The sequence below is a fragment of the Trachemys scripta genome, chromosome 3 (genome assembly GCF_013100865.1).
Source record: "Trachemys scripta elegans isolate TJP31775 chromosome 3, CAS_Tse_1.0, whole genome shotgun sequence".
Taxonomy (NCBI): domain Eukaryota; kingdom Metazoa; phylum Chordata; order Testudines; family Emydidae; genus Trachemys; species Trachemys scripta.
This window is the reverse complement of record NC_048300.1, coordinates 50846583-50862942: the sequence shown is the minus strand read 5'-3', so window position 1 is coordinate 50862942 and position 16360 is coordinate 50846583. Positions and strand designations below refer to the sequence as shown.

At 41.1% G+C, this 16360-nt stretch overlaps 1 protein-coding gene across 2 annotated transcripts in view; it reads left to right on the top strand.

The window, feature by feature from the left end:
- TMEM63A (transmembrane protein 63A) overlaps positions 1-16360 on the top strand; it is a 40330-nt gene that overhangs the window by 22608 nt on the left and 1362 nt on the right. For both annotated transcript variants that reach the window (XM_034764698.1, XM_034764699.1), the window contains exons 14-23: positions 1948-2085; positions 5478-5631; positions 6476-6582; positions 9177-9263; positions 9965-10027; positions 10973-11135; positions 12194-12299; positions 13389-13556; positions 15359-15474; positions 15888-15950. In XM_034764698.1, coding sequence (XP_034620589.1) covers positions 1948-2085; positions 5478-5631; positions 6476-6582; positions 9177-9263; positions 9965-10027; positions 10973-11135; positions 12194-12299; positions 13389-13556; positions 15359-15474; positions 15888-15950 — 1165 coding nt within the window. The remainder of the gene's footprint in view (positions 1-1947; positions 2086-5477; positions 5632-6475; positions 6583-9176; positions 9264-9964; positions 10028-10972; positions 11136-12193; positions 12300-13388; positions 13557-15358; positions 15475-15887; positions 15951-16360) is intronic.

Here is a 16360-nt window from a genome sequence, read left to right as displayed (position 1 = left end):
TAAATTGGGCTATTGGTAGGGATAATTAACTTAGTCCCATTGTTCTTAGTGGGCTATCAGCTGTCTGCCTATCTCTTATTAACAGGATCACAAAGAGGATTAAGGAAGGAGATCAAGGTCTTTATTTTATAAAAATGTGGTTCCTATAGGACAACAGATCATTCTCTGTGGGCCCCTCAGCTTTGTCATACATATGCCCCCTTTTGTCAAAATATCCATAATCTCTTGACTTTCAGGGCATGCTGTAAAGCTGGTCTTGAATGTGGGTTTGAAGAGGTGTAGGATGTGGGATTTCTTGTGGGAATTTGAGGTGTCAGGGAGGTTGTACTTGAATTTCTGATTAGCACGACCAAGAGGAACTGAAAAAGATGTTGCAGTCTGTTTGGTGGTTTCATTTAGTTTTGGGTCGATGCAATGGACTTTTTCTTCTGGAACCTGGGTTATACTATACGTGAATAAAAGTTCCACATCAAATGACCAGGCAGTTGAGTACCAATGGCAGTCTCTGCTCCAGAGAAAACAGTAGTGGAATAACAAAGGTGTTGCATGCCAGGATTAAGATGCTTTGATTCATTTTAATGTGGAAGCTTCATCATAATGCTTGGGCATCACATACTGAGGATAAGTATCAGGGGGTAGCCGTGTTAGTCTGTATCTACAAAAACAACAAGGAGTCTGGTGGCACCTTAAAGACTAACAGATTTATTTGAGCATAAGCTTTCGTGGATAAAAACCTCACTTCTTCGGATGCATTTTTCCTATGCATCCGAAGAAGTGAGGTTTTTACCCACGAAAGTTTATGCCCAAATAAATCTTAGTCTTTAAGGTGCCACCAGACTCCTTGTTGATACTGAGGATACTAACTTTTATTTCAGATGTTGCTTGCATTGTTAAAACAAGTACAAGAGCAGTCACTAATTAAATATCTTCTGCTGCAGGATGTGGAATTTTTATGGCAGTACTATTATTGCAGTAAGGGAAAAAATCCCTCTTTCCCTGGTTGATATTTGTATGTGTTGCCCTGTATCCTTTTATGTAAATGAAGAATAGTCATGATTATATTCACAAACTTCAGAGAGGCACGCCATTTAAATATAATGCATATCCCTGCCATGCTTACATATCAAAACTCATCTGGAACTGGGTTTTTTAACAATAAAACTAACAGTCATACCTTTTGAAATTTGTGCCTAAGACTATTAAAAATAAATTAATGGAGATATCCCATCTCCTAGAACTGGAAGGGATCTTGAAAGGTCATTGAGTCCAGCCCCCTGCCTTCACTACCAGGACCAAGTACTGATTTTGCCCCAGATCCCTAAGTGGCCCCCTCAAGGATTAAACTCACAACTCTGGGTTTAGCAGGCCAATGCTCAAACCACTGAGCTATCCCTCCCCCCATTGCATTTGGGAAGGTTATAAGTGCTCTGCTTGTGGCCATAATTGGATTGGGTGTGAATGCACCAAATGTCAATTAAATAATAACTCTAGAAGATATAATCAAGTCTTAAATTTACACTTTGGGAAGGGGAAGAAGGGGTTTCAGGCAGTGAGAATAATCAGCATAGTAAAAACATGCTCAAAAGTGCTATTCTAAACTGGTGGCTGATGTTGGTTTCAGTATCATCCGTAAGAACAGACACATTCACTGCTGTGTAATTACCGGCCTGTAGAGCTTTTATATTTATGATATTAATCATCACAAACTCTACTTTCATGATAGTGCTGTGCAGCTCGAAGCAAGACTGCTTAGGTGTCCATAAGCTGTGATCGAGCTTGGGTGATTGTTTAAATGATGACTATTATAACGTCACACATGCATATGGTGAAGTCCAAAATACTGTCTCAAGAGGGTGTGATAAAAGCTTTTCCCTTTATTGGCAATCTCCCTGCTTAAACGTGTGACATTTCCAGCTGCAAAACTACATTGTTGTTTCTTTATTGCAGTATTCTGAAAGACTTCAATGCCTGCAAATGCCAGAGTTTTAAATGTAAAGGGGAACCTCAGCCATCAGCCTACAGCAAAGAACTCTGCATTTCAAACTGGAATGTTACATATGCCACCTATCCAGAGAATATTTGTTGGTAAATTCTTGATCACTTTACATCAATTTATAATCCAGAATATAAATTTGGAGTCGGAGGTTCTCCTCAGAAGAAAATTATTTTTTACTGAGAGTTTGAACCATTGTCACATTGAACACTTGTGGACTAGTAGATTGAACACAAGACTGGGAGTTGGGATATCTGGGTCCTGTTGCCACCTCTACCACTGAAATGCTTAGTTGACATTGGGCAAGTCACTCATGGCCTGATATTTTTCAGAGGTTGTGGGTACCCGTATCTCCTATTGACTTCAGGGACAATTGAAATGAATGGGAACTGTGGTTGCTCAGCACCTCTGAAAATCATCCCCTTAACACCTGTGCCTCAGCTTTTTCATCTACAAAATGGGGATAATGCATACCTATTTTTGTGAGATGTATGGATGAAAAAGCCCTATATTAGTGCTAAGTATTATAAAAATATCTGACTTCTAGTATTAGCTGCCACATTATAGCAATAGCTAAACCCACTGTATAATGAAACATTCTTTTAAAATCTTATTGCTGTAACAGTAAATTTCCCAGCCATTATGTGCCACTTGGGGGGAAAGTTTTTGAAAATAAGCAAATGATGTTGAATTGCTTTTTTCTCCCTTCCTGTCACAAAAGCTAGAGGGGTGCACCAAAGATCATTGAAATCTTTCTGGTTACTTTGCAAGTGGCTTACTCATAATGCAGGTTACAGATTTTTTCAGAGGTCATGGAATCCGTGACTTCCAGTGACCTCTGTAAATTCAGCCCCAGTTCCTGGTCGCCATGGGTGGCAGGGTGGTACCCCTGAGCTCCTGGCCACCGTGGACGGCGGGGCTGCTGTTCAGGGGCAGCAGCGAGGGTCCCCCTGGAGCTCCGGCCACTGCAGGCAGCAGAAGAACCCCAGAGCTGCCCAGCCTCTGCAGGCGGTGTGGGGACCCTGCAGCTGAGCTCCCCATTTTGTCATGGATATTTTTAGTAAAAGTCCCATACTGGTCACGGGCTTCCCTGAATTTTTCTTTATTGCCCGTCACCGGTCTGTGACTTTTACTAAAAATATCCATGACAAAATCTTAGCCTTAATTATGAGACACTGATTTTTTTGTGTGTGACCTTCCTCACCGTCCACCACAAAATCACAGGGAGTTTTCGATAACACATTTATTCATAATACTGTAGAAGTGTTGAGCCATGATTTATTGCAAAATATCCTTATTAAATACCAGTAATCTGCTCCCTTTTAACTTGTGATTCTTTTCAATGTTTGAATCATCTTTAATGTCGGAGCATCCATTTAAAAATGCAGTGTTGTTCCATCTGACTTCTGGTACTCCAGAAGTTTATTTTCTCCATCACCGCAATTCTACCATCAGGTTAAAATACAGAATCTAGCTTCTTATAATTTAACAGTGTGGTTTGTACCTTTATATTTGCAACCGTGGTACCTTGAGATGTGAATTACACAGTTCTGGTAAGCTGCAATGAGCGGGGTTAGGTTTAATCAGTACTTGGATTGGAGACCCCCAAGGAATACCTCAGTACTGCAGATAATTACACTAACGGCTAAGTAGGTGACATTCTTCCCTCTGAGTTGGCAGTGGTGATGTTGGTGGGGAAGCACTCGCATAGCTAGGGCCCTACAAAATTCACAGCCATGAAAAACGTGCCACGGACCATGAAATCTGGTCTCCCTCACTGAAGTGTGTGTGTGTGTGTGTGTGTGTGTGTGTGTGTGTGTGTACGCTTTTACCCTATATTATACAGATTTCATGGGAGAGACCAGTGTTTCTCAAATTGGGGATCCTGACCCAAAAGGGAGTTGCATGGGGGTTGCAAGGTTATTTTAGGAGGGTTGCGGTATTGTCACCCTTACTTCTGTGCTGCCTTCAGGGCTGGGTGGCTGGAGAGCAGCAGCTGTTGGCCTGGTGCCCAGCCCTGAAGGCAGCACCCCACCAGGAGCAGCCCAGAAGTAAGGGTGGCAGTACCATACGATGCCACCCTTATTTCTGCACTGCTGCCTTCAGAGCTGGGCGGCTGGAGGGAGGCAGCTGCTGACTGAGGGCCCGGATCTACAGGCAGCAGCGCAGAAGTAAGGGTGGCAATACCGTACCGTGCCATCCTCACTTCTGGGCTGCCGCTGCTGGCAGCGGCTCTGCCTTCAGAGCTGGGCTCCCAGCCAGCAGCCACCATCCTCCAGCTGCCCAGCGCCGCCGCCAGCAGCAGTGCAGAAGTACAGGTAGCAGTACCGTGACCCTCCCCCCCCCCCCCCCAAACTCCTTTTTGGGTCAGGACCCCTACAATTACAACACCATGAAATTTCAGATTTAAATAGCAGAAATCATGAAATGTACTATTTTAAAAATCCTTTGACCATGAAATTGACCAAAATGGACCCTGAATTCGATAGGGCCTTACACCAGAGGTGAAAGTAAGCTGGTCTGGTCCGGCGTACCGGCCTGGACCGGCTTCTCCAGTGGTGATTTAAAGGGCCCAGGGCTCCAGCCGCTGCGGGGAGCCCCCGGGCCCTTTAAATCGCCACCCGAGCCCTGCTGCCCCGGAAAAAAGGGCTACTGTTTTTCCTTCCCACCTCCATTCCTCCACCTCATTACCAATTATGTTTCTTTAACACTTTAGGCTTTTCTTAGCTGATGCCATGTCTGCTTTTCTGTTGTTTAAAATACCAATATCAGTCAAACTACATCTTATGGCAAGGAAAGAAATGACATTTGGAGAGACAGTAGGGCAAGAATGGATTTTACTCTTAGTTGGTGTTCATGCTATAAAATAGAAAAATGTAGGACATTTAAGACCTTACCAATTATATACTTAGTTGCTTATATGGCCCCCATCACCATAGCAGCTGAGCACCTTAAAGACACTTAGACCTCGCTATTGGTATTTGACTAGTGGTCCCACTGGGCCTACTGTTTAGACTTCCGTTGAAAACTCAGCAATACTTCAAACATGAATATCTCATTTATTGTCTTCAGCTAGATGTTCTGTTGCAAATTGCTGTAAGGATCAGTTCCTTACAGCAATATCAATTTGGTTAAATAAAACTTGGAGAAAATTCAGTCTATTAGCGCCCTCCCCACCCCTCCCCCAATCAGAGCCCAAACTGGAAAAAGTTTTTAATTTGGGTTCATTTTATTGATTACATAGGAGTAAAAAGTGACTCTCCAGCAGTCCAGCCCATGCAATTATGCTAATTTTTCATTTAGTAATTAATAACTAATGGCAATTTGGGCTTCATTAGTGAATTTCTGTTTTTTTTTATTGATTTCTAGTTATGAAAAACCCAGTTTAAAAAAAAAAAAATCACCTGTCACTTGACAGTTAGTATATCTGTGTACTCACAAAACACTTGCTGATTGTTTTCTGTTCTGTCCTTTTGCTTAACAGGAATAATTTTTCAGTGCGTGGGCTAAGATGGTGGTTTAGATGGTTTTGCATTAATTTTCTCCTTTTTATTGTGCTGTTTTTTCTGACTACTCCTTCCATAATCATCTCCACCATGGACAAGTTCAATGTCACCAAACCTATTCGTTACCTTAATGTGAGTATCACTTGTTTTTGAGTTTATTAATACACCAATATCAAAATGTTATAGAAAGTGAACAAGGAAGTGAGCTGGCAAGGATGATATGTCTTCACACTAAGATACTATGGACAACATTATCAGCTGGTGTAAGCTGAAGCCAGTGGAGCTACACCAATTTACACCAGCTGAGGGTCATCCATGCCTATGTGTTAGTCAATCTCAACCAGTTCAAATCCCCAGCAAGGGCTGAAACTGATGCCGATTTTTAAAAAATAAATTCAAAACGATGTCCTCATCATTTGGATTTTTTTTGTTTCTTGATAAGTATTAGCCTGAAATCAGTTCATTTGAGACTTTCTGTGATCATACATTTTTATTTTATGTGAACAATTAAAATGTATCTTAAATTATATAATTTTAAATATAGTAACTTGAAGCAAAAAACAGAACCTCCAATCCAAACTCCTTTTAAAGTTTAGAATTATATGTGTGTGGGGATTACAACTCAGATCTGAAACTCTGAAATAAAACTTCATTCTTACATTTTGGTTCAAGTTGGATCCAAAACCAGGAAGATATCTACATCTGGTTCCTGTTCAGTTCCAGCTGAAATTTCACACAAACTGAGATTTCAGTATCTTGGAGTCTAACCTCAAACCCTAGCTCTGGTTTTTGCCTTGTACCAAAAACTCTGAATGCTAACTGAACCCTAATCTGCATCAGAACATAGTTTCCTCTGTCCAACTCCAATATAAATGGGTTGCTTACCCATAAAAGCTAATTTTTGCAGCATCTATTCTTCAGCCACAATAGTATTAGAATATTATACCTGTCTTTACTTTTTATTTATTTTTTTTAGACTCCTATCATTAGTCAGTTCTTCCCAACGCTCCTCCTGTGGTCCTTTTCAGCTCTGTTACCAACAATTGTGTACTACTCCACACTATTCGAATCCCACTGGACAAAGTAAGCATTGATTTTCCTCTCTTTTTAACCTTGTCCCATAAACTGAGTCACTGGGAAAACTGGAGAAAATGGGTAAACGTCATAAAAATTATAGCTGGAAAAGACCTATTAAGCCCCATCTAGACCATTCCTTGCCCAGTACAGGGAAGTCTATCCTCTGTTGAGAGCTTTATGCATTGGCAGATTATTCCACAGTCTAATAGGTCTTCTTGATAAACACTCAAGGAATTTTCCCTGTTTCGTAGTAGATCCAGTGAATAGTATCCAGCCTTGTCTTGTTTTTTTTTTTGTTGTTTTTGTTTTGGTCCCCTGTGTGGCAGCCCCCCCCCCCCCCCCCCTTTTTTTTTTTTGGCCAGGCCTCTATTTAACAGAGAAACTTTGTGCTTGACTGACAGAATCTCTGTCATTCAGAAGCAAACTCTCCATACAGCTTGTTTGGACCTCTAACTACAGACACTGGTGATCTGTCACAGACTAATCTGAATTACAAAAATACTACCTTCCCCTATGTCTGTATGTGAAAAATCATCCTTACTGAGTATCACGTACATTTGTCTTAAAGGAGCGTTCTTGGGGACATGGACGTAGAACACTAAGATTACACTAATGGACTGCAGTGGTTCTAAGGGAAATGCAGGGTTCTTGCTTTTGATAGATGGAGCTCTAATGGACATACCTAGGGTTTGGCCCACCAGATTTCTTGAAATACTTCCACCTGAGGCTTGTCATGGATAGGAGCCAAATTAACAATCTCTTGTTCTGCCTTTGCCCATAACATTTGTAACTGATGTTTTTTAGATAAAAACCATTTTTTCTCAGAAGAGATGACACTAACAGTGTTAGTCAAGCAGCCCATCTGAATCTGTGTTTTTTTGTTTTGTTTTGTTTTGTTTTTTGGCACGCTGCCCTAGTGAAACTGGCACAATGCTGTCTGAAAAACGAGATTGAATATGAGCAACCAAGAGGCTCTGAGCATCACATGTGTTTGGAGACTAGCCTTGAATATCCAGATGACAGGTGCCTCAAGTCTACATGCCTGTGGTGGGGGCCTGTGGTATTACTAATCCAGCTATGATCTGGATTAATGATCAGAAACAACTTCCATTTCTCCATAAAGAGAGACACGGGCCTGCTTGGCTCAGGTTTATAGATACACTGGTGGCCCTTAGACACTCTTGTCTCCAGGGTGGATAAAAATCAATGATTTTTTTTTTTTTTTTTTTTAATCCGATTTTTTTAAAATTTAAATCTGAGTGTTTTGATAAGTTTTTTTCCTCAAAAAGCAATCTAAAGATAGTTTTACTTAAGCTACATTATAGCTCAAAGATATCTCATCATGGAATAGGGATTATAAATTCTAATTCTGTAGTATGAGACAATATATTCGTGTAATATTTAAGAAAAGTTTTGTAAATGAGTTCCACTAATACATGGATTAGGGACCCAATTTTATGGGGTTCCACAGGCTTCATATAGATTATTAGGTTAATCTTTCTATCTACTCAATGGGACTCAGTGCTCAGTCTAGAAGATACCATCAGAGATGCTTAGTTTTGCAGTTCTCAAACTGTGGATTTGTGTCTCCAAAGGTAACATGCTTGTTAACAGCAAAAATGTTTTAAAACAAATAAACAAATATACAGAGGTGAGAAATAAGACCTCAACCCTATTGTCCCTCTGCAAATCTGTGTACATGGAATCAATCCCTTACCTCTCTAAAAGTGCAAAGTTTCAAAAAGTTAAATGAATAGAAGATTGTTGGGGGCAGAATAGATCTGGACAAGGAGTTAAATGTGAGACGCGAGGAACATATGCTTGTTTTGTTAAAATATTATATGTTTGCTGTTGAAGAAAAAAATCCAGACTACATAACGTTGTTGTTTTAGTTAAATAAAACAATTAAATATCTGTCTGGTGATGTTTTCCTCCTAATATAGCATGGCAAGAAAATCCTCCAAATACTAATGATTAACCTGTTGAATTGGAGATAGATCACCTCCCAATGACTTCATAAATATCTGCTTCAATTACCTTTGGTAAATGAAATAACCAAACAATGATTCGTTTTCTGATATAGCTGTAAAACTCATCTGAAAAGTTTTCAAAATAAATCACTGTTTAAAAATGTAGCGTGTGTACCTTCTAAAAATGAAACCTACATCTATCTCTGAGTTGTGAAGAATATGCATTAAGGTTATAATAGCCAACAAGAATGCACTTTTATGTAGAAAACCATGATTAAATCAAGTTTTCCTGACTAGTGATTTAAATTAACTCCACCCTGCTTCTCTCAGTGAAGGGCACTCAGTCCTCTCACAGCAGCTAACGTTTTACAGCCAAGGTCCTTCAGGAGTAGTAGTATATTCCATGTAAAGATATATTTATTGGAGGTGGGGAGGGGAGAATACTTGGAGACCTCACTTAGCTGAACTAAAAGTTGGGGGGAAATTCAAAAATAACTGACTTAGTTTGTGTTCAGAAAACATTATAGATTCCTCCACTTCTGACAGAAGAACTAGTGGAGTTGGAAGAGGATGAAAGCTTGTGTTTAGCAATAACAGTCTCTTACTCAATAACCTTTTCCTCTTCGGTAGGTCTGGAGAAAACAGAATAATGATGCATAAAGTGTACATTTTTTTGATCTTCATGGTGTTGATTTTGCCTTCCCTTGGTCTAACCAGGTATTCACCTTGTTCTTGTATCTTAAAGTTTGAATATTTTATAATTGGAGTTTGTCTGCTTTGTTTTTGTAACCACCCCTCCTAGAGATGTATAGCTGTTTTTGTTTTTGTTTAATCTGTGTTTTGTAGTCATAATACCCTAAATTGCCTTTCATGTGGGGATCTCAAAGCACTGACAAGCACGTAAGGAATTAGGCCTCACAAATCCCCTGTGAGTTTGGAAAGTATTTCCAGCTGCTTTCTGTAGATAAGCAATACAAGGCATTGAGAGATTAAATGGCTACGGCACTGAGGGTCACATAGAAAGTCAGTGGCAGAGCCAGGAACCCAGACTTCCTGACTCCCACTCTTGTGCTTTAGCCACAAAATTATCCTTTTCGTTCCCCACCTTCTTTGCTCCTGTAACACCCATCTGGCTGTCTCCCTGGGCACTGTGAATGGCTGCCTTCGGCACACTGTCTGCTGAAGATGAAACAGAAACATGAGCATTAAATGAAACACTTCCATTTTATTGGATTCCAAGTGTCCCTTCCCACCTTTGACCGAACAGTGTTCAGTCATTACAGTAGGCTAGAGTAAACTGCAGTTTATACAGTTACAACTCCCTCCATTTTAGAAGAGCGAGGTTGGTTGGTTTTGTATGTCACCAGTGTGTTGAACTATGGAGAGTGAATTATATTAATTAACTATCTTTCTTCTAGTCTTGATTTTTTCTTCCGCTGGCTGTTTGACAGAGAGTCGGCTGAATCTGCAGTCAGGTTGGAGTAAGTATTAGCTACCCTCTGATATTTCACTGTAGTCTTTTTGCCAACTAACCTTTTTTAGTGCATAATGAATGTGCATCATTATGGATGCCTTATACTATAACGTGGGGATTCAGAATGAATGGTGGGATGTGAACTCCTTCTAGGTTATTAGGAAGAGGAGTCATCGATCCAAGCCCCTTTGTGCTGGGCACTGTAGAGAAACACATAACAAAGAGATGGTCCCTGCCCCGAGAAGCTTACAGCCGAAGTATAAGACAGAAGATGGATGCAACAAACAGATGGGGGCAGGGAGAGAGCACAGTGAGACAGTATGTTGAAGGTTGTGCCATATCATTGGAACAGGAATCTTCCCTAGAACCGCACTAAGATCTTGTTGTTACAGAAATTGATTTAGAAGAGGAGAAGAAATCTTCATGTTGTTGTTTGGCATAGTGGTATCGAAGATCAACATTTGCAGATGTTGGGCAGCGGCTGTTTTTTGTTCTGTTTTTTTGTACAGCATCTAGCACAATGGGATCCTGGTCAATGACTAGGGCTCCTAGGCACGATCGCAAAACAAATATTTAAGGCGTCTCTGCTGAAAGAAACCACTAGTGTAGCATCTTGCCGCCAACAGTGACTTGAGGTATCAAATGACTCCCTCATCCAACATAAGCCACCTATCAGATTGTACTGTATATTCTTTTCAAATTAGTTTAACTTCAGATGCTGTTTATATTCTTGTGGATCCATGTTTGATGGCATCCTACAAAATATGCCCTTACTACTGCAGGTAGAGAATTCAGCAGTAGGCACTTGTAATTAAACCACTGCATCAAAGATTTTGCAACCATCTTTTGTAAAGCTTTGCAGTGTTTGTTCTGAAGAGGAGCTATTTCCAAATGTAACCTGTCCCCATTGCAAACCCTCTGCCTTCTAATCACTGACTCTGTTTCCTTGTAGATGTGTCTTCTTGCCTGACCAGGGAGCCTTCTTTGTGAACTACGTGATTGCCTCAGCTTTCATTGGCAACGGGATGGAGCTGCTGCGCTTGCCTGGCCTCATCCTCTACACCATACGCATGATAATGGCCAAGTCCCCTGCTGAGAGGAAAAACATTAAACAGGTATAAGAGCTCCTCTCAATAGCATGGGGGCAATAAAATCCTAAGCAGCCTATCAGAAACTACAATCCTTACATAAGAACAGTATGTGCCCTCTTCCTTCACAGCTGCTAACTATCATGTGTGATCATTCCTTGTGGCCTTTCTTTTGCTCAGACTAACAGGTACATGTCCCCTCCCTGAGCAGCACAGTGTGGATATGTAGGAGACTGTACAGTTTGAGCCCATGCCTGATTAAAACAAGCCATTCAGGGCCCATTCGTCCTTATTTGGGGCCTGAAAATCAGGTCCTCCGTCTCCACACCACCTCAAAATGAGAACTTTAATTAGGGAGTTGACAAGCAGGCTTAGTTTGAGCCCACCCTTAACCACCACTTTATTCCTCTCTTTCCTCAAAACTTCATATGAAATTGATCTCTTTGTAGGTTTGAAAAAAGTTGGCTCATTAGCTTTCACTTCTGTTAATCTCTGCTGTGCTCTGAGGGTGTGAGAGAGGCTCTCTGTACTAGGATTCCAGCCTGAGAGGTTCAGCTGACGCTCAAACACTTGAGATATTTATCAAGCCAAACTGCAACCTCTGAACCTCTAGAGCTCTGCCTGCTCTGAAAGCCAACGCACACAGCACCACAGAGGTTAAACTATAATCACTATAGAGATCATAGTTCTGGCGGTAGAGGCACAATAATTTTTTGCCCTGTGGTTGGGCATAGCTTTTCCCCATAGCTGAATTTAAGGAGGAGACTGAAAACAGACTCCTTGGGGAATTCTCTTGACAGAAATATCCGTTTGCTGCAAGCGTGCTCTGTGTAAGCTTTCAACTTCTTTCTCTCATATCCTGGGATTAATGTGGCTACAACACTGCATACAACAATGTTGAATGCACGTAATTAATTTACATACCACTTGTGCATCTGTAACTAGTTTGCCTGGGTGTCTCAAAAAACCAACAACACATCCCTCTGTTGTGAGGCGAGAATAAGGAAGGGGCAAACTGAATTGTTCCCTTTTTGAATCTAGTTTAATCCTTGGAAAGCTAACATTTGTGTTTGTTTTTTCCCTAGCATCAAGCATTTGAGTATGAGTTTGGAGCAATGTATGCCTGGATGTTGTGTGTATTCACTGTCATCATGGCCTATAGCATTACATGCCCCATTATTGTCCCATTTGGTAAGTTTGCCAATGAGTTGTGTGCACAGAGCAGGGAAGGGGGGAGAGGTTTGGCCTGAGCACATGGCCAGGAGACTGGAATTCCTGAGTCCTTATCTCAGCTCTGATAGTGACTTTCTGTGTCCTTGGACCAAAACACACATCTGCTCTGTCGTGAAAAATAGGGCAATACGCAACCTCGCAATGTGGTGTTGGGGTGAATTAATGTCTGTACGGTGTTTGGAAGCGGAAAAGCACTACGGTATATGATGATAATTCTATTTCTGTAACTTGAGGAATATATTAACTCTGACTTCTGTACAGCTTTAACAATTAAGGATGGAATTTTCAATTGAAAAGGTTTAGTACCATGCTTTCCAACCATATTAGTGTTTCATTTCTGCTTTCCTCTGTGCTCTCAGAGAGGATGTCTACATGTGACTTTCAGTCAAAGAGGTTCGGCAAAGTAGCCAAACTTTCAATGGGACTTTTGTTACTAAATCCCTTAGACACTTATGAAAATCTCACCCCTGAGTTCCATCAAAACAGATAAAATACAACATAAAAATAAACACAGTGCAAACCAGATCACAGTCGTGCCTTCTGGCCCTGGTATCTATGAATGTTTTTATGTCCTAGGTGAATAATAAAAGAAAAAAAGGCTAGATGGAATCCTGAATGCTGATAGGAACAGAACAAATATACAGCTGCACAAACATGTCATTACTCTAGGTCATAGATTAACATAAAAGTAAAGCTATTTTCTCAGGGGAAAGTTTGTGAACTAAACTTCGTATCTATTAAATGGCAGTGGGAAACGTGTAAGATCTGGCCTAAACCCACAACAATAGATTTAAGACCATTTTGTCTCTCTCAATTCTCTGTGCTCCATATTGTAAAGATTTGAGGGTACTACTGCATAGAGTGCTGCAATTCCTAGCTGCCACTGGAACTTGGAACATCTTGGCTTTTATAGGGACACAGTTGACTTGAAATAATCATTGACCAAAATTAAAAGTAGTTTTAGGAATCACATATGTCTGGGTCGCCCTACCAATTTGTGATTTTTATATTCAGTTTTCAGTAACCTGTCTCTATCCTCTTCTTCAGGTTTAATATATATACTGCTGAAGCATATGGTTGATCGCCACAATCTTTACTATGCATTTCTCCCTGCTAAACTGGAGAAGAAGATCCACTTTGCAGCTGTGAATCAGGCCCTTACAGCTCCGATCCTCTGTCTGTTTTGGCTCTATTTTTTTTCATTTTTGCGACTAGGTAAGGGTTATCTGTCCGTGATAAGCTTGAAATATTGCTCTATGATCTTGTGGTTAAAGCAGAGGGACCGGGATTCTGCTCCCAGCTCTGTCACTAAGTTGTCTAAAGTCATGTGGGAAGCTTCTTAACGTCTCTGAGCCTCTAGCTGTGCATTTTTAAGACAGGGATAATAATCCTTACCTGCATCATGGGGATATTGCAAGGCTTACCGTCTTCACAGTACACCTCTACCCCGATATAATGCGACCCAATATAACATGAATTCGGATATAACGCGGTAAAGCAGTGCTCCGGGGTGGGGGGCGGGGCTACGCACTCCGGTGGATCAAAGCAAGTTCAATATAACATGGTTTCACCTATAACGCGGTAAGATTTTTTGGCTCCCGAGGACAGCGTTATATCGAGGTAGAGGTGTACTTTGAGATCATCTAACAGGAGCTAATAGGGGAGGGCAAAGTAGACAAACACCTGTCAAGAATGGTCTGGATAATACTTAGTCCTGAGTGCAGGGGATTGGACTAGATGACCTCTCGAGGTCCCTTCCTGTCCTATGATTCTATTACATTTAACTTTTAAGCTGTTAGTTGACACATTCTCTCACTGATCCCCACTCACATTAGCCTCAAATTAGAAATGTTCATTGTGTCACAAACGTGCTGTATTAACAGAGGTGCTGGGGGAAGTTGGTGGCTTGACCTTTGGGCACCCAGAACAGTATGGGAGGTTGTTTGGGGGTTTTGTTACGCATGATGCACTTGAGGCTTTTGGTGCTGTGAAAGAGATTCAGCATCTTTTTTCTTTCCCCAGCTTTTCCCTTTGGGTTGGGGATGGAGGTGACTTTTTAAACCTAGAGCCTTATTCATAATTTATTTGTACTGTTCATTAAAGATATGTTCAGGATAGTCCATAAATGCCTCAGTCTAGCTGGAAAGTATTGAGATTCCATTCCCTTGACATAACCAGTTATGACACTGTAATTACTGTTAAAGTATTGTATGATCTAGTAGGGCCAGTATCCTGCTTCTAGCAAAGGCCTATTCCTGATGTTTCAGAGGAAGGCAAATGCCCACGATATGCACTGGCTAATAGTTAAAAATATATGATTGTTTTGTTTTGCAACTAGGAAGCTAAATGCTGATTAATCAAATTGTCTGTTGGTATGATGATCTGCCCTGCCATGCTGGATACCTCAGTTTGATCCTGTTTGTTGACTTAGGATGGCACCCACTGGGAGCTAAGCACTTCCTTAGAAGGATGGTCCCTGCTCCAGTTAGCTCACATTCTTAGTCTTGGAGTTTTGGTCTCTAGTGCAGCAGTGGCTTAGAGTGCAGTGACAGCAGCTCACATGGCTCAGGAGAGTGGTTTGTATCTCTCCACAACGGTTGCTGTGAATGCTCAGGTGGTATTGACTGGCACTGAAAGCAGCTTTGTCTAGTACCCTAAGGATGATGCCTGAAATATGGGGCTTCTGAGGATGGGGGAGAGAAAACCGGGGAAAGTCTTATAGGTTAAGACGTGGACTTGGAGAGCTCCTCTATATAAGGGTCAGGAAAAGATCCTTCTATTGTGCTGTATGTAATGAGCAGGTCATGAAATGAGTGTGTCCCGCATGGTGCTTTGTTAGCTATATTTTTTTTTCCTCTGTAGGGTTTTTTTTCTATTTTGTTCCATTCTCCAGAGAGTGAGCGCTCTTTTCAGATAAGCTATTTTGTGATCAGTGTGATTTGTTTGTTTGTTGCTTTTACCTACTTGAACCAATGATGGATACGTTCAATTTTGTATTCTGTTTGTTTGCTTTTAAGGTTTTAAAGCTCCCACGACCCTCTTTACGTTCCTAGTTGTCAGCATCACAATTCTCGTTTGTTTAGCTTATACTTGTTTTGTCTGCTTCAAGTACCTGAGCCCACTGAATTACAAGGTAAACTCATATTGAATGTATTGGGGAAATAACCACCAGCATTAGCACTGTGCTTGGTACTGCACAAACTAGTCCCAGGGAAACACATGGCAAAATTCATGTTTACTTAAGTAGGAGCAGGATCTAGCCACAAGGGTTCAGTCCTCCAAGATGGTGAAAACATGCTGCTGAATAAAGAGGCAGATTGTTTTGCGCACAAGGGGAAGGAGGGAGGGAGGGAGGCGTTCCAAGCATCAAGAGCAGGTACAAAGTGGGAGGCTTTGGAGGAGCACAGGCAGCAGCCGAGGTTTCAGTGTAATATATAATGGGACTTTGTACTAAATCTCTTTACTAATAACCTGATGTTTATGATTGATTCCATGTAACTGGTTGATTTACTAGTTTAATACTTCGTCCTTACTGTCTTTATATAGATAGAAGAATTGCCAAGTGGAAGAGGAAGTGACGCTGATGCAGACACAGCTCCAAGATCTGCTGTAAGCCCTCAGCAAAAAGTATTTTTTACTCTTTCAAGGAAAACAAACTCCCTACACAAGCCTTTTTCTGGGCAGTGTCAGAAATTGCTAGTCTGAATGGTGTCAGGGCAGGTATTATCTGACTTGAGGGTCAGATGATCAGAACAATGCACTTACCTATTTGAAAGGGCTGCTCTAAAAATACCTTCTGACTTGAGCATGCTAGGAATAACAGAGAGAGATTTTAAATGCCCTTTACTTCCAATAGCTACATGTGTTGTGTTCTGATTAGCTGGGTCTCACACCAAACACTAGATGATTAGTTGCATTTGAATGCTGACTATGCAATCACACTGCTTGGAGTCTACGCGAGGTGTGATATGGTCAGCAGAGCTTCAATGCCACATCAACAAAAAATGACCACAAGACTT